This window comes from Acromyrmex echinatior, chromosome 5, assembly GCF_024713525.1.
Source record: "Acromyrmex echinatior isolate Ae372 chromosome 5, ASM2471352v2, whole genome shotgun sequence".
NCBI classification, from domain to species: domain Eukaryota; kingdom Metazoa; phylum Arthropoda; class Insecta; order Hymenoptera; family Formicidae; genus Acromyrmex; species Acromyrmex echinatior.
This window is the reverse complement of record NC_141856.1, coordinates 4,250,471-4,269,576: the sequence shown is the minus strand read 5'-3', so window position 1 is coordinate 4,269,576 and position 19,106 is coordinate 4,250,471. Positions and strand designations below refer to the sequence as shown.

The 19,106-nt window shown below is 32.8% G+C and overlaps 1 protein-coding gene across 3 annotated transcripts in view; it reads left to right on the top strand.

Annotated features, from left to right (window-relative positions):
* nolo (ADAMTS-like no long nerve cord) overlaps positions 1–19,106 on the top strand; it is a 529,289-nt gene that overhangs the window by 506,219 nt on the left and 3,964 nt on the right. Inside the window, exon 24 of one of the 3 annotated variants that reach the window (XM_011068727.2) lies at positions 16,178–19,010. The exons of the other annotated variants lie outside the window; for them this stretch is intronic. Coding sequence (XP_011067029.2) covers positions 16,178–16,284 — 107 coding nt within the window. The 3' untranslated portion in view covers positions 16,285–19,010. Of the gene's footprint in view, positions 1–16,177; positions 19,011–19,106 lie in introns of those variants that run through there. 3 annotated transcript variants of the gene reach the window in all.

The window sequence follows — 19,106 nt, the reverse complement described above, 5'->3', positions numbered from 1 at the left end:
AGAACCGTCGTAACGAGGGCCACGCTATTGGCAGCGACAGTCGTAACAGCTCTCTGAATATGAGAAAATTATGAATTCTCCGAGGAAGTGTTAATAAATGGGGGCCACGCTATTGGCAGCGACAGTCGCACAACCTCAGATATTCATATATGTATATGTACTTGTATGTAACCGATTAGAGATTTAGAGATTCCATCAATAGATTCGATTCAATATTTTCGTTTATTGAAATAAGTAAATGCTATAAGTAAAACAATGAAAAAGAAAAGTAAGATTCTGAAGAAGCGCGAGAATAACTCTCACCTTGATTGTATAACTGTAACTGTAGCTGTAACTGTAACTAAGTAACTGACTGATTGTCTGAATAACCGACTGACTGACTGGCTGGGTGACTGAATTGACCGAAAAAAGGAAAAGAAGGAAAAGAAGGACTGTTTCTGTCTTTGACAGCTCCTTTTATATTCTGAAAATGAGTGTGGGAGTGTCCTTTCAGAACCAATCGACACTCCTCAAAATTTGGTAGAACCTATACTCGCGCTTTCCTTGAGATAAGGTAGCAAGGCTCCGCGTAAGCGGACTACTCCCCACTCTATAAGTTTATTCTTAATAAGTAATAGTTGAGTTTTAACAATTTGTAGTAATAAAAATTCGGTTTTCCTTAATATCCTTTATGCGAAGCGAATTCACTACATTCATATGTTTAAAATTAATTTAATTTTATTAGGAAAAGAAAAAGGGAAAAAAAGATATTTGTTCTCGCATTCAGGAAGATTTCTATTTTACTGCTAATTACTTAATCGTTAAACGCTATAATAAATAAGAAATTCATAAAAGTAAAAGTACATATTAACAACGAATAGAAAAACCATGTTCGTAAAAACATTTGAAATAAAGTCACACGGATCATTTCAATAATAATTAATCAATAATCGATAAAATAGAACATGTTAATCATGACAAGACAAAAATAAGATCAATTCTTTTGTCTTGTAACGACTAACATGTTTTGTTTTATTGACTACTGATTTTTAATTAAAAATGGCTTATTCTATCGAAGTATTAAAGAGATCTTGATAAATATTTAATAATAGGGACTATCCTCCAATAATCTTGATTTTAACATATATTGTCAAGGTTATGAATGACTTCCAACAACTTTTACTCAGCGTTCGTCCTTCGTTAAAAAGTTATTAACAAAAAATTCTGCTATATAATAAAAAATTCTCTGCTTTAAAATAATTTCTTGGTTTAAAAATAAAAATTTTTTTTGAAAACATTTTTTTATATAATTTTTGTTTTTAAAGCAGAAAATTTGTGATTTTGTAATGATTTTTTTTATTTGAACTGAGATTCATCCCATCTCCCCCTGTTTAAGAGCGCACGACTTTCGCGAAGCGAGATTGCATTACCATTCCCTTATGCTTAGAAAGTCATGTGCTCCTAGCAAGGGAGCGAGGTGGAATAGGCCTTGCTTTGCGTAAAAAGTCGTATGTCTCATGGCAGAAGGAAGAGATGAGATGAATCTTGCTTCGTGTGGAAAGTCGAAAACCCTTATGGAAAAAATAGTACAATTATTATAGACCTTGTTTCGTCCCATAAAGTAATGAACTTTTTTGTTAAGGGGAAGCTTCCTAAAGGTCGAACTCCGACGAAGTCACCAGAGGTCGCGCCGCGCGCCACGCATCGCATGTCTTAATATACTACCACATGTAACCTATGATACACGCAATCGCACATTCGTGTAGAGTGCGATTACATGGAGCGCGGGTGCGCGATTCTCGGTACAGTAACTAATAGTAACTATCTAGGCAACTAGGAAACTGCATATGTACCGCCTATTTTTTTCGTTGATATTACATGGAGCGCAGTTTACGGCACGAGCTAGTAACAAACTCACATTACTATACACTGCTATGCACTTTTTAATGGAATTAATTAATTTAAATGCAATTATTAAGTGAATCTGTTAAAAAAATAAGAGTATCGATAAAGCGTGCATAAAAATAAGTTCATATATTTTTAAAAATTCATACTAATGTGAGTTTGTCACTAGTTCGTGCCGCAAACCGTACGAAAACCACGCTCCATGTAATATTGTCCATGTCATGTAAAAAGTATCCGCAGTACTTTGTACTAGATATATGACCATCAACACACATCTAGTGACAAAAAACCGCGAATACTTTTTAGATGACCCAATATCAGCGAAAGAAATAGGCGGTACGTAATACGCGGTTTCCGCAGTTACCTAGTTAGTTACTATTAGTTATTGTACCACGTCCCGCGTACCGCGCTCCATGTAATCGCACCCTGAATTTTCGTATAACAAATTCGTCGCGATAAAGCGTCTAAGTCTAATTCTAAGAACTCAACGTTGTTTGTTCGTGTAAACTATTGGGTCATCTAAAAAGTATCCGCGGTACTTTGTCACTAGATATATGACCATCAACACACATCTAGTGACAAAAAACCGTGGATACTTTTTAGATGACCCAATATGTATCTGGAAACCACTTCGTACGTACAAGTTGCAAAGCTTCCCAGCAAACGAGAATGGATTAAAATGGATTGAAATTTTTTTCTATCCGAATGCGTATTTTAAATAGCAAAATATTTTTTTTGGATTTAATTGGATTCAGTTAGATTCAATTGGATGCAATTGAATTGAAAAACTGCATTCCTTATTCAAAATTTTGAATTGAACAGTATTTACAATTGTGTTTGTATGCACAGAAAAAGCTAATATTATTTTTAGATTGAAAGGCAGATAGAGATATGTTCCATGCAATTCCTATAAATGAATAAAAATGCATTCAGAATTGAAAAGCATTCATTTTAACATTCGTGAATGAATATTTCTGAAAATCTGAATCAATTTCAATTAATTTCAATCCATTTTCGTTTGCTAGGTTTCATATTAAACAAATGATGATTTGACAGCTGAGACGTCATGTTACATTAAGAAATGATAAAAAATATAATCAATTTTGACATTTTTTTGATTATTCTCGGCATAGACTCCACTTTCCAATATTAATGCGTATACTTTAATCCTAGAAAAGGATTTTCGAATCGATGAAAGAGGAAAAAAGCAGGGTTAGGATTAAAGTTAAACAATCTTGAAAATTTAACTTAATTAAGATACAAGTTAATTTATAATAAAAGTAATTAAATTAAAAGTTAAGTTAATAAAAAAGTAATTGAAAAGTTAAAAGTTAAATTTATTTTTTTTATTTTTTTATTTCATGATTTTAGGGTTTCAGTCTTACAAATATCGAAAATGACAAATATATACTTCATTTAGAAAATACTCTATATTCTATTTACATATTCTGTTCACATATACTTATTAAATTTAAGTAATAAAGCAATTTCGAAATTTTTGTCGGACATCTTTCCTTACAAGTCATTGAAAATAAGTCCTTCTGCACTGAACAACCGGTCACATGAGCTCAACGTGAGCTCACATGAGCCGAAGATAGTATTGATGTGTTATATTTTATTTAATAAGGAATAATATTTCAATCAGAAACTAGATATATCAAAATATACGGTTTCTGACAGATTGAAATCTAAGGGTCGATTGTGTAATTTGAAATGAGATGAAAATTACAAAAGTAAACAAATTCACTAGAATATTTATAATTTCATTGGTCAACACCTAATAAATTTGCTCACTTTTGCTATTTTTACTTCATTTTAAGTTATCTCTATTACCGCGTATTATGTCTGAGACTTAACTTCAAAAATATTAAATAAAAAATTAATAGATAAAATGTAACTAAATAAAGATAAAAAGTTAAGAGTCTAAATTAAGTTAAGTTAAAATTAATTAACTTTTTAACTTTTTAACTTAACTTTTATCTTTTTAACTTAGCACTATCCAATCCTGGAAAAAAGTATTTGTTATACGAAAATTACATGATTTAATCGGTAAAACAAGGATCTTCTTAATAATTTTTTAACAAAGAACGAACCGGATGAAACCTGTCGGAAGTCACTCAAGGTCATAATCTTGATATAAGGTGTAGTAACAAGATCCATCCATTATTTTTGCATGAAATTGAAGGCTTTATTTAGTATAATTAGAATGATTCGATTTAGGTCAAATATGCACCGTTTTGTTCAATAACTTGTTGCCATTTTGAAGGTAATTCCATTATGCCTCTCTCATAGAAACCCTCGTTCCTATTGGCAAAAAACTGGGACAGTCGATTTTCACAAGCTTCTCTTCAGGCGAATTTTTCACCAGCAAAATCATTCGCCACAGACAGGAACAGGTGATAATCACTTGGAGCCAGGTCCGGACTATAAGGTGGATACATAAGAACCTCCCAACCAAGCTCCCGGAGCTTCTGACGAGTCGATGTGTGTGGCCTTGCGTTGTTCTGATGGAACACAATTCCTCTCCTATTGGCCAATGCTGGCCGCTTCTGAGCGATTGCTTCCTTCAGACGGTCCAATTGTTGATAGTACAGGTCCGAATTAAGAGTTTGGCCGTAGGGGAGCAGCTCATAGTAGATGATTCCCTGCCAATCCCACCAAACACACAGCAAAACCTTCCTGACTTGGCCATTTGCGCTGGCTCACCGCGATTCGACCACAACCGTTTTCGCTTGACGTTGTCATAAGTGATCCACTTTTCATCACCAGTCAGCATCCGCTTCAGAAATGGGTTGATTTTGTTGCGATTCAGCAGCGATTCGCAGATGGAAATTCGGTCCATGAGATTTTTTTGCGTTAACTCGTGTGGCACCCATACATTGAGCTTCTTTTTGAATCTAGTCTTATTCAAGTGGTTCCAAACGGTTTTTTGTGCAATGTTTAGTTCCTGGGCAATCGAAACAGTACTTACATGACTCGACGATTTCCATTATTTTATCGACATTTTCGACAATTGGCCTTCTAGAACGTGATCCATCTTTGATATCAAAATTATCGGAACGGAATCGACGAAACCAAAATTGCGCTTGATTGGCTGTTACATCAGGACCATAAACACTATTCACATTTTCAGCCGCCTGGCTTGCGTTTTCGCCTTTATCGAAGAAAAACTATAAAATATGGCGTATTTTCTCTTTGATGTCCATCTTTGACGCGCGCTCAAACAATACTGAGTCAAGCAATCACAAAACTGTCTAAGAAGTTTTTTAGTACGAAATCTTATCTTTCTAACACCATCTAGCGTAACCCGATCGCACTTATACAACGCGAGATACAGATTACTAAAGCCATTTTTCTATTGGAAAAATAATGGATTTCTTTTTACTACACCTTAACATACGATGATCGTTTGAAAAGTTTTGAGTCTCAACATGAAGATGGCATTACTTATCAAAACCATTTTGATACTACAATCGTATGTTTTGCAAAATAAAATTGTGAAAATTGTAGCCATTTTGGATCCTGATGGAAGGATTATATGAGCTGGATTTGGAGAGACGCTATTAGCGCTATTTGTATAATTCTATCTTCATCGTCCATTAAACGTGAAACAAGGATGGTATGATATAAATAGCGTTGATAACACGCTGCCCGAACGCAGCCATAGTGTGCTCAATTTACAAGCGTCTCTCTCTAATTCTCTGTCCTCTCGCTTGCTCGTTCGTAGTTTTAGTTTAGCCAACCTTAGTTGTCTTCGTACGCACATCACTTAGGTTCTGTCTCTTTTTATTATGTATCTATTTAGTATTACTAACGTTTGTTCGCATGCTTTTACCCTAGCTCCTACACTTTAACATGTTCGTTGGAGTGAGTAGGAACTATAATAAGAATGAAAAATTTAGAAATATATACTCAAAGTATCTATACTTTTTTAAACAATTTTTCATATATGTAGGCTGGAAAAGTTTCTGCAATCTAATACTTCCAGTGGCGCCAACGTTCTGCTACTATCATATCCGTAAAATTAGACGTTTTTAACTTATAATTCAGTTGACACTTTGTAAAGCCAACTAGTTTTGTTTGCATAGTATTTTAAAAGAAGTTATTTTGTGAGAAAATGGAAATTTCGCGTGAAAATTTTCGGGCAATGATTTTTTATGATTACAAATGTAATTTAACTCCGAAACAATGCATCGATCGATTTCATTTGGCTTTTGGGGATGAAGCATCATAGGACTATTTATAATTGGTTTGCCGAATTTCAGCATAAACGCCTTTCTTTGTGAATTCCGTGAAGGTCGTCCATTCACGTCTGTTGTTGCCGCTAATATTGATGCTGTGCGTGAAATGATTGAGCGAGACCGGCATATCACATACAGCGAGATTCAGGCATCCTTAGGCATTGACATGAAAGCAATACATATGATTTTGCATGATCACTTGAGCGTACGGAAATTTTGCAGTCGTTGAATCCCACACAATTTGATCGAAGCTCAAAACAGGCTCGTGTTAAATGGAGCAAAGAAATGCTCAAGAAATTCAACCAAGGTCGATCAAATTTGGTCTACAACATCGTTACTGGGGACATGGATCTATTCGTATGAGCCCGAAAGTAAACAACAATCCACTGTTTGGGTATTTCAAAATGAACCGGAACAAAAGTTGTTCGTTCACGCAGTGTTGCCAAGCAAATGATTGCTTGTTTCTTCAGTTATACTGGCAACCGTGGTTTTAGAGGATCGAAGGATTGTAAATACTGATTGGTATACAACAATTTATTTGTCAGAAGTCATAAATGAATTGCGTAGAACAAACCGAAATCGTCGCACCATCCTTCATCATGACAACGCCAGCTGTCACACAGTCAACCGTTGATTTTTTTATCCAGTAAAAATGTCGAAATGATGAAATCATTGTTCATATTCACCATATTTACCATCTAATGACTTCTTTTTGTTCCCAAACATTCATCAAAAAGAAGATGCGTGGTGATTTGAGTCGCCTGAAGCAGCTGTTGAAACATTTTGTACACTGATTTCTGAAGTTACAGCCTCAGAGTGGAAAAAATGCTTCGAAAATTGGTTCGAGCATATGCAAAAATATATCGATCTTAAAGGCGAATACTTCGAAAAACAATAAAGCTATTTATCGAATTTTACACGTTTTTTTTCATATTGTTAAGAAACTTTTCCAGCAGCCTACGTATAATATGTATTCTGAAATATTGTACGTAACGGATTCGTATAAAAAAATTTGAGATATTTTCTGAACAGTTACAAAATAATACAGAAATTCTAAAAATTCAAAATTTTTTTATATGTAAATTATAAAATATTATAAGATTTATATAATTTTCTATAATTGTATATATATGTATAATTGTATATGTATGTATGAACATATTTTATATATTTATAATTATATTGTGATGTCTCTCTTTCTCTCTGTCTCTTCTCTCTCTCTCTCTCTCTCTCTCTCTCTCTCTCTATATATATATATATATATATATATATATACACACACACACACACACACACACACACACACACACACAGGATATCTCTTAAGATGGATCGAGGTCACATTGGAGGCGGAGAATGGATCAAAGGAAACAAAAAAGTCTTATATCATTCTGAGAAAAGAAAATGTCTAAGCCAATATGCGGTTAAGCCGCGCCGCGCGAATTCGTAGAACGGCCCACACTCGAGCGGCGACGAAGCACTTTTTAACGACTCATCTTAAGAGACACCCTGTATATACACAATTATATATAAAACATTTTTTCCTGGATAAATGAACAAATCAATACATAAATATAAGTAAATAAGTACAATGACCCAACAATACTTTCACCAACGTATAGCTTGGCGGAATTCTTAGGGCACTTACGGAATTATTCTGTTTTTCTTAGAAAATGCAATAGAAATTTAATAAGGAATAATTGAATAATTCCAATAAAAATCCATTTCGAATAATGTAACACATATACTAATAAACTCTTAAAATCACATTTAATATTACTTAAAGGCTTAAACACAATAGACACAAGCAACAGAGAATAATGAGCTCTCCAATCAGAGTTCTGGAATATAATATCGAACTTATACACCAAAACTCTGATTGGACGGCTCGTTATTCCCTGTTGCCTGCGCCTATTGTCTGTGCCTATTGTATTTAAGTCTTGACAGTTGATGTTGTTTCACGTTTCGAAACAAAGAGGGAAAAGGACGCAGCGGAATCTAACGAAGATGCATAGAGATCAGTTGTAGCATCATCATTTATTTCTTCAGACTGAATTTACGAACTATAATTCGACTCGCAAAAGAGGCGTGGTTTGCCCAAACTGAGCACACCATGTCAATCCTTTCCATCATGATTTTAGACATTCAGTTATTGTTTGAGAGTCATTTGTGCCAATCGATGTTAGGGGCTCCGCACAATAAAAGGAACAGGGAAAACAGAGAATAAGAATTTCAACCTATCAGAAACTGTGTATTCCACAATACATGATTTCTGATAGGTTGAAATTCTTATTCTCTGTTCTCAGTTTCCTGCGGAGCCCCTTAGTGTTTTCGTTTGATAAAAATCTGTGTCCTTCGAGGACACATTCTAAAGGTACATTTTCACGAGCTGTTCAAACTGGCCGTTTCAGTGAAAAAAGATCACGTGACGATTTTTGTCGTAAAACTAGAACGACAATTTTATAGAAGAAAAAGAGTTAAATTTGACATTTGAGCAACAAATTCGATATGTTGTTCATATTTTTCATGTATTATTTGCAATATTAATACACTTATATTGAATTAAATAATTATTAGATTATTCTGATTGCATCGAATCCTTTATCTGGATCAACAATAAAAAAAAGAATAAATTAGGTTATGTATATCGCATTCAACGATGATCAACATGGTTAATACAGTATGTCAGCATTATCAATAGTGTTTGAACGTTTGACGCTTGTAGTTGAAACTGTTCAAATTACAAAATTTCAGCCGCTGGATAACGAGCGGCAAATCTATCGTTCCAATTGCTTATTTTAACAGCACAAAGAAAATCTATCTTAACTTTGAACCAAGGAAAAAGTCATTAGGGATCAGATCTAAATACGGTGAGTAATTAATTAATTCGAACCGCAATTCGTAATTTTTTGTTATGGTGATCGATATTCGATTTTTTTTCATTTTTACAAAAACACTGACATCGATTGGCACAAATGACTATGAATGTTAAACAACAGCTAAGCGTCTATAATGGCTAAAATTTTCACAGGTATTTTTCAAAGCATGTACGATTGTATTACCAGAATAGTTTTGATGAGTAATATCATCTTCATGCTGAGGCTCATAACTTTTCAAATGACTCTCGTATGCAATGACATATTAGTATCATAGATTAATTTAAGTTATGCCTAAATAAAGAAGCGACAAGTTTAGAGAGGCGGCATTTTGTTTTTAAAGTTCTAAAAAATAATCGTTTCTTTTTTGCTAGATGCGAATAATTGAGAAAATTGTTCATCAATCACTAGATTCGAATTTTTCAATCTTTGACCGGTATTTCCATTCTTATTTCAAAATCATTTTAAGTAATGCTAATGCGGCTCTCTGATTGGAAACTATCGATTACCAAAGATTCAGAGATCTCGACTAAAAGTGACGTTAGATAGTCGAATAGCATCTTAGTACACATTTGCGCACACGAAATATAAAAGAAATATCAGTGTCCGAATTACAAAATACTTCATGAACGGGATTTCCTTAATTTGTATTCACTGAAACATTAATTTTGCACACCGAATTTTATTTTGTATAATAGTGTCAAATTGTTCAGTTGAAAGGTCCTTTTCCGTACAAGGATTATAGTAAATAATTGCACTTAAGAAATAAGTATTCAGAGCAACGAGCATTTAAGCCTTATCATTATTACGCATTGAAGCAGAGCTTAATCATAAAATAGATTATAATTATACAATTAATGAGTTGAGTAATAAAAAAAGCGCGTAAAGTTCAAAATGTAAAAAATGAAACATACGCATGTACTGTGTACGTGAAAGTAATAAAACTGAGCTACTTCAATCCTTGCAGAAATCTTTTTTTTATTCGTTACGAACACACTATTGTTGAAGAATTAAATGGGAGCAAGAATTTCACTGCTCAGGGACGGCATCTTAATCTAGCTCTGAACTTATGTCAAATTCAAGATCAGATGAAAGGTAGTCCCTTTTACTAAACATTTACCTTAATAATACTGCATTAGTATAATTGATAAAATATCATCAGTTACGGTATAATTAGACATTTGAAAACTAATTAGTGAAAGCAAAAGCAATATGTTAAAAATTATTTTCAAAAATTATTTTAAATTGTATTTAAAAGTAATACAAAAAAATTAGAATATCTTTGAAACTAAACTGTTTCGGATATATAGTTATTCAAAGATTTCGTCTGAAATTTGTATGTGTAATCACCCTTTAAAATTGTTTAGTGTACTTAGGACATACCCTGTATATATGCACATACAATGTATATACATGTATGTATATACAGAGTATCCGGTAAGTTTTGACAAAGCGTTCGTGTATAGATAAAGCGGATTAAACTAACAATGAGTCGAAAAATCCTCTGCCATTTTGCAATTTTCGCAATAATTATAACAAGATATTAATTACTAAAATTGATCTTGCCGAATATTGATCTTCAATAATTTTTTAGGTAAAACTATAAAAAAAGGGAGCAACCTCCGATGACTTTGATCTTGCATACATACATACATTGTCAAGGTCATAACCTCCAAGTTTTAGTCGTCACTCGTTAGTCGTTAAAAAATTATTAACAAAAAAGTTCATCAATAAAACATAATTTTTGGACACAACTGTGCTCCGATAAAACAAATACCCTGCTTTAACAACGCAAAATACTTTCTTATATAATTGCTTATATAACTTTTGTGTTCTTAGAACTGAGAATTTGTGTTTTTAAAATAGAGAATTTGTGTTTGTCTCTGTTAAGTTGGCACCACATTTTCAAAAATTGGAAATTTTGTTAACAATTTTGCTTGCACCCATAATAGTTCTACAGTTCCCGTTAGGTTTTATAAGTTCTGTTGATTTAATCAAAAAAAGTAAAAAACTAAAAACGTGAAGAGCTTCACATACGTGGCACCTCAAGTTTCGAAGAAATTAATTTTTCTTATGAAATTTTATATAGTGAAATTTTATATAGTTCTCGAAGAATCCTATCGTTTCTAATAGAGTTCTTAACTTTCCAGAAAAATAAAAATCGAGGAAAAAACTCAATTTTTTCCATTTTTACTAAAAAATATTCTTTTAATAAGTTATTTTTCGCCTACACGAAGAGAAATCTGATATGATTTTGCCACAGACAGCCGATACTTATCGCGTGGCATATTTCAATTAAAGTGAGTATAAAGAGAATGACGCCAATGCTGATTGACTCCGCCATTAAGTATCCTTACTGTTAGTTAAATAGAAGACAACATTAAGGCTCCTGACTACTCAGTCAAGGAACTCTGCGTTAACGATGGCGACACAGAATCAGACGGCGGTCTAGCGAAACCGGTAGGCACACATTTAAGCACGAGCCCATGTTCGTGTGCTCGCCTGCGACGCGCCGAGAGTGAACAAGACAGCGAGCTCCTTCTCACACTAACTTGTTTCAAGCGATCGAAAATGCTTTCTCGGCAATCTCGGCGGCCCTAGGCATCAATAAGGGGCGGGCGGCATTTTAAATAACATATATATATATAAGTTTTAATAAATTGTAGTAATAGTGTATCATTCCCATTAATCCAGAATAGTATAAATCATGTTAAAACGCAAGAGTTTACGAGACATTTAATTGTTTACGATTTTTTATGCGCGTTATATAATATACCTCTCCTTCATAAATTCGAGTAACAAGAATAATTCAGTAGAAGTAGAATTTTATCGGAAAAAAATTATAAATCAGCATTTCTCTTCACGAAAGTCTCGAAAGGTTATCAGAAAAGAAATGTGTATGTTTGCAACTTGAGAATTGTTCATTTATTACAAATATAATTTTATATAATTTTATATTATTACATATAAAATATTTTTTCCCGGAAGCGGAATTAAAATTAACTAATCACGTATACAATAATGTTTAAATAATGCTTCACTAATCATGTTTAAACATAGAAAAAAAATATGCGAAAACAAATCGAATAGTCGGAAAAAATACGTTTTTCGCTTATAAAACGAAAAATATTGATTGCATGAAAAAAATTTGGTATCAAAAATGTAAATATTCGAAATACCTACAAAATGAGACGTGGAACATTAAAATCGATCTATTAGTTCAGTAGAAAAAAAATAAACACCGAAAAAGGCCTTTTTTTCATTCGCTCTCTGTTCATTCAGATTTAAATGCAAAGCTTTGAAAATCTCTTAAAATGTAACTTTTTGCAACTATTCGATTTTTTTTGCATATTTTTTTACAAGTTTCGAGTCTCATCAAACATACGCATTTCTTTTCTGATGGCTTTTCGAGACTTTCGTGAAGAGAAATGCTGATTTATAATTTTTTAAAATTCTACTTTTATTGAACTATTCTTACTACTCGAGTTTATGAAGGAGAGATATACTATATAACGTGCATAAAAAATCAAACAATTAAATATCTTGTAAACTATTGCGTTCCAACATGATTTATATTATTCTGGATTAATGGGAGGAGTACACTATTACTACAATTTATTAAAACTTATACGTTATTTAGAATGCCTCCCGCCCTTTATTGATGCCTTAGGCCGTCGAGTAGCTTAGATTGCCGAGAAAGCATTTTCGGTCGCTTGAGTGGTTAATGTGAAAAGGAGCTCGCTGTCTCGTTCATTCTCGACGCGCCACAGGCAAGCACAGGACATGGGCTTAAGTGTGTGACTACCGGTTTCGCCAGACCACCGTCTGATTTTGTGTCGCCACCGTCAACGCAGAGTTCTTGGCTGAGTAGTCAGGAGTCTTAATGTCTAGGGCCGCCGAGCGGCCGAGATTACCGAGAAAATATTTTCGGTTGCTTGAAACAAGTGTGAGAAGGAGCTCGCTGTCTCGTTCATTCTCGGCGCACCGCAGGTGAGCACACGAACATGTCTCTAGTGCTTGTTGTGTGTTACAGCGCCGCACCACGATAAATGGCCGAACTTAGGCGTGGAAAATTGACGTTTTGACGACGAAATTTACGTTGCGTACCATTTCGTTATTATTTGCTTAATTGTAAAAATGTGATTTGTCTCGTACTTATCAAAGTCATAATTATCGATGAAAACTAAAGTTATCTTGGAATTTTATATGTAAAAGCGTATATTTTACTCGTTTCAACAGCTGTGCTTGGACCGTGTGTTTCTGCCCGAATATAGGAATATGTAGACTTTACGTGCCTTTTACAACCATTTACTGTCAAGGGAGAAAAGGACAGTTTTTATCGATTTTTACAAGTGTTTTGAAGTGATATCATTTTGTTTCGTCCAAATTATTTTTATTTAAAAATGGCACGCAACATAAATTAATGTGTCACTTCTGACATCATGATTCCAATGTGGCTGCCGTGACTAGTCAGGAGCCTTAAAGCATATATGTAATATTACTATATTGCTAACGCCAATTAAGAGCTGGCGAAAACACTACAGTGCAGACGATATGTACCTCTCACTTAGATAGTGTACCTTTCAGTACGCATGCGCGCGTTTTTAACCAATTTTATCACCGTACATCTGCACTGGTCCGCGTCCGCATGTATTTATTGCGTAGTGCATATTAAAACATTGTTCAAAAATGCTTAAAGGCTGGAACTCTGAACAAAACATCTGTCGAAAACATCGGAATTATTACAGAATTATCAAAAAATGCCAAGAAGTCAGCTGGAACTAGTTGCTAGGAAGTATTTTACTCTTGCGGAGCACTCACATTAATAAATTAATTAATAATACATATTTAAATGCCGAAGCTGTTACCAAAACTTATCAAAAACTGTAGAACTCTTCGAGAACAAGAGAATTTCACAATAAAAATTAATTTTTTTAAAACTGAAGATGTAGCTCTCAGATTGAAAATTTATTTAAAAATACTTAAAGACCGGAACTGTTGTTAAAATATATTAACAACTAGCATTCCTAGTCCAAATAAATTCTCGGAAATTTTGGGGAAAAAATGGTTTTTTTCCGATTTTTCTCCTTACCATATTTTTCCACACTTTTTTTTCTTTTAAGATAATTTTATTTTTATTATCCTTTATGTTAATAACTTCATTAAATTACTGATTTTGTTTACTTTTAAAAATTTTAATAAGTAAATCATTTACGAATACGATAAAGTTATGAGTAAATGATATGGTAGAAGCATTTTAGAACATGTTAGAACATGCGACGCTAACAAACTTTATGTTAAATTACAAAATATTGACCGAAGTAGATTTGTTTTCTATAGCTGAACTAGTTTTACACTTTTGGAACTGAAATAGTGATGATATGAAATAGTAATAAAATAACACTTTCATTTAACAATACTTTTATTTTACAATAAAATAAATCGTTAAACTACTGTGTATACATATACTGGTAATTTTAAACGCCCTTTTTGACAATATGTTTTAATCATGTTTTAGTCATGTTTTAATATGTTTTAGTCATGTTTTCTGCTAAAAAAGACACTAAAATAATATGATTGATGACAAGATTAGAATGTCACTTTCCTATCACATAATATCTGTATCTTTTATATATTTAATTCAAAGCCTTTATAATAACGTATAGGCCTACCTATTTATAATTTTGATACATCTAAAATAATTTCATCTCACTTTATTAATCAAATCTTCCACCATGACTTTATGCTCTACGTAGTAGAGAGTCTAGAGCCCTTTTCTAAGAGAGTCCCTATTAGACGCCATTTTACTTCACATTGACGCGACTCTCTTAAACCGATTCTATATTAGTTGCAAGCCGATCGATTTGTTGCGACAGCCAATCTGAAGCATTTGAAATCAACTTCATATTGGCTGTCGCAACAAACTTGCGATCAGCTTGCAATTAATGTAGAATAAGACTTTATAAGGACTCTAGTACTATTGGCTGTCGGTGCCAAAGTTGTAACAGATTTCTCTCCGTGTATCCAGATATATATGTATTGTTTTTGTTTTACGTGAAATAAAAGATTACTCACTTCTCATACTTGTCGCTATAGATAATAAAATCACTTCAGTGGCCTCTTGATCTAATACATTGTTCTTTTAAAAACTGACATGTCCAGAAGCAACGCTATATATTTGTGCTCTAATACCTGTGCTCTTCTCTCATTTGCCTAAATTTTACTATTTAATTTCGAGAATCTGAGGAAAAACTTTTTCTACATTAATTTTTATTTATATATTACTATTATGTATTCACTAGTACATAGTTGTACTGTAGTACATAGTAGTACTGTAATAATGCGTTTTAAACTACACGCCAAAATTATTTTTCGAATTTGAACCGCGAAGCCGACTAAACTACTGTAGTAATATTACAAAGTAAATTGATTAACAATTTAATAATTTGATACTCACAGACATCTTGGAAAGCTCTTGATGATGCTGAATAATATATTAAGATCTATAAATAATTTTATTGCAAAAAATATTACTTCGGCAGATGATCTCTATTGTATTCTGTGCAAGCGTTCACACCATTAGACCGAGGTTTATACTCTATTTAACGAGAGAATGACCTCGATTTGCACATAGTAAGCAATGTAATGCTTTACAAAGCTATGAAGATCTGCACAAAACGAACGAATTTTCGTCCGATCCGAGATCATTCTCTCGTTGAACGGAGTATAGTAATATTCTTCGCAAAAATTACTAGTACATGTGAGAACAACGTCTTTTTCATTGTAAATAAACGCGACATTATAAATAAATAATATTAAACAAGGAATTTTTTCAGACCATTTTTTTTAAATGTGTAAAATTATTTACTGGATTGTTGCTCATCAGCATCATATTATTAACATCTTCTAAGATGGCTGTGAGCATCAATATTATTAATTTGCTTGTTGATTTAATTTATGATGCTCTAAGTAATGCTTGAGTTTTAAAACTGAAAATTAAATTCGGCGCGCAGGATTGGATATGAGAGTACAGACATAAATTCACACGGACTAATTTAAGTTTTAAGTGATAAAGATTCAACTTGACCGTTTTATAGATCCTTTATTTCCGATTTGTTATATATTCACATTACGATCTTAAAAGATACTGTATTTAATAATGTTATTTTATTTTAGCATTTGTAGAAGATTGCAAGGATCACTTGCCACTGTGCAGAGTGAAAACCATAAACATATGTAAGGTGCCCCTGTATAAGAAACAGTGCTGCGTATCGTGTCGCTAGATTCGAGATATTGATTGTAAATGACTCATTGTGAGGATTAGACAAAATGAACGCTAATGAAGAGTGTGCAAAAGACAGAGAGTGTAAATCGTGATTAGTCGAATAATTACTTCGTAACATATATAAATGCACCCGGGATGCCTGTTGTTAGTAAATTATGTAACGCACGCGGAAGGAGCGGCTCACTGTGGAATAAAATTGCACAGTATTACAATGTCCGATTTATAGATTAAAATACAAGTATCCAAAAGTTGACCAAAACTACTTCGCTGTAATAGTTTTCTCATCGTGTCGTCGCGAGAGCCAGTTTACCACCTCGCCTCGAATGTTCCTTGTGTAAACAAAGAAATACCCGCCAACTTTAACGATTTCTAAATTAATTAAATCATAATTTTCTAACATATGTTACGTGTAGTTTGACGCGATATATTCCTGTAAATTGCTCGTCAAACCTCATGTTGCTCTCCTAATTAAAAAAACAAAAGGGAAGGAAAATGGAAATCTGACATTCGTCCACAAAAAGTTAAGAGCGTTATATTGTTGTAGCACTTAATGGGAGAAAGGGAAGTAAATTTATTATCCAGTAAACGAGAATAGATTAAAATAGATTGAAATTTTATCTATCCGAATACATATTTTAAATAGCGAAAAAAAACTTTTTTTTATTTAATTGGATTTAATTAGATTCAATTAGACTGAAAAACTGCATTTCCTATTCAGAACTTTGAATTGAGCAGCATTTACTATGAAGAAAAAAGCATGATATTATTTTTAAATTGAAAGGCATAGAAATGTGCTTCATGCTTCATTTCCTATAAATAAATAAAAATGCATTCCGAAAAGGATTCATTTTAATCGAATTTAAAGGATTCGCGAATGCGTATTTCTGAAAATTTGAGTTCATTTCGATCCATTTCAAACCATTCTCGATTACAAGATACTATATGTTCTGAGAAGATCGTTGTTACATATTGATATCGATACGATATTAAATGTCATCAATGTTGGTGCTCTGAAGTGCACGAAAAATGGCTTTAAATAAAAAGGTATTCAAATTCTAATAAAATGCTAAATCCCAAACGTGGGAAATATACGTTGTTTGTGTCGCAAAGCATTTCTTCACATTAGAAACATTTCTTCTTATTTTCTTACATTTATTGCCTGCCGCGATTAAATACAACTATCTATTTATTTCTGAAACAAAAGAAAATTATCCTGTTAAGACTGAAACGCTCTTCAGATCATTATTCTTGAGCATTAATGTAAAAAGTTTTGTCATGTACTAAAGAATCATTTGACATTCATTTTTATAAACAGGAAAGAATTATATTTACACTCTGTCCTTGAACATATCTTTATTGATGTTATCTTTCCATCACTTCTTTATGTTTATAAATTTCAATATAAATTATTACGAATGTAAAATATAAAGTTATATTTAAGAACATAAGTTATCGATGATTATTGCGCGCCTATACGCGTCCCGTCAGGCGATCTTAAGCCAATATAGATATCCAATAAGCAATAAAAGAAAATATATAAGTATTGTAATATAATATTTTGTTAATAATCTCTGGCGAAAGTTCGTGAACATGATCATTCCATTATCAGTTAAAGGGCCGACTTTACTTATGTACCTCTAATCACTTCTCTCGCTATCTATAGATATTATCAAATAGTTACGAATATTCATTTATCGCAAATTTATAGAACTCATCATAGAAATTCGATGTTTTCAATAAAAACTTCTCTCGCGGATATTGATTATACGTGTAAGATTTGGCCCTCTCTTATATACATGATTAATCGTAAACTTTTAATTACATCATAGGCGTTGCCGAAATTTTTCGTAGGAGACATGCACATTAGCGGAAATATTTTTAAAAATTTATTTTGAAAAAATATAAATTTTAAAAATATATATAAATCTTCAACTCTCCTACGATTATTGTATAGTAAATACAAAAATGGCAGATTATATTAATATAAATGTGCATTTCGCTGCGTTTCATACCTACGGCACGCAGCGCCTATGTGAAGTTATGTGTCAGTATATGATTTGATAAGATTGTGAACAGATTTTCGCTATCAACGAATTTGCCTCGACACAATTAAAGCAGTTTGCCAAAACAAGCTGAAACGTAAATGAAATTTAAGTAAAATATAAATTAGAATACTAAAGACAAGGAGATAAAAGGTATAATATTACGAACTAACTCATAAATTATTGAACTGCACGCATAAATACTTTATATGTTGAAAGACTAAAAGAAAAAATATAAATATACCGGAAACGTCGAAAGTCGAAATACTTCCCTCAGCCATGCATTCCTTAGCTGAAGGAAGATATACGGTTTTTAATACATCCTACAATGATTACAGCTAGCAAGTGCAATGATATGTAACTGCTATCACCATGTCATGTATACTACTGTGTCACATTTTAGTAAGTATTTAATCGATACTTACCTTATAACAATACGATTCCGGCATGTTACTGATCAATGCGATATTGAGAAATAATTATTTTGTGGTTATAATCCGCATGATAACAACAATTCTTGAAAGGGAGATGAGTTCTGATACGTACATTTTTGTATATATCATGATGTAGGTATGTAAAATCCACACTTAGAACTGTACGTAAGCATTACTGTTCATGGTATCTATGTAAATATGTGACTGCCTAAAATGCGAATAAAACAAGAGAATATATCACTGCACAATACTGCAGTTAGTCTTCTTAAAGTTTATTTAGCAAAGAATTTCAATTCCAAACTTCCTAATAAATATACCATATGTCATATCTTCATATCTAGTTA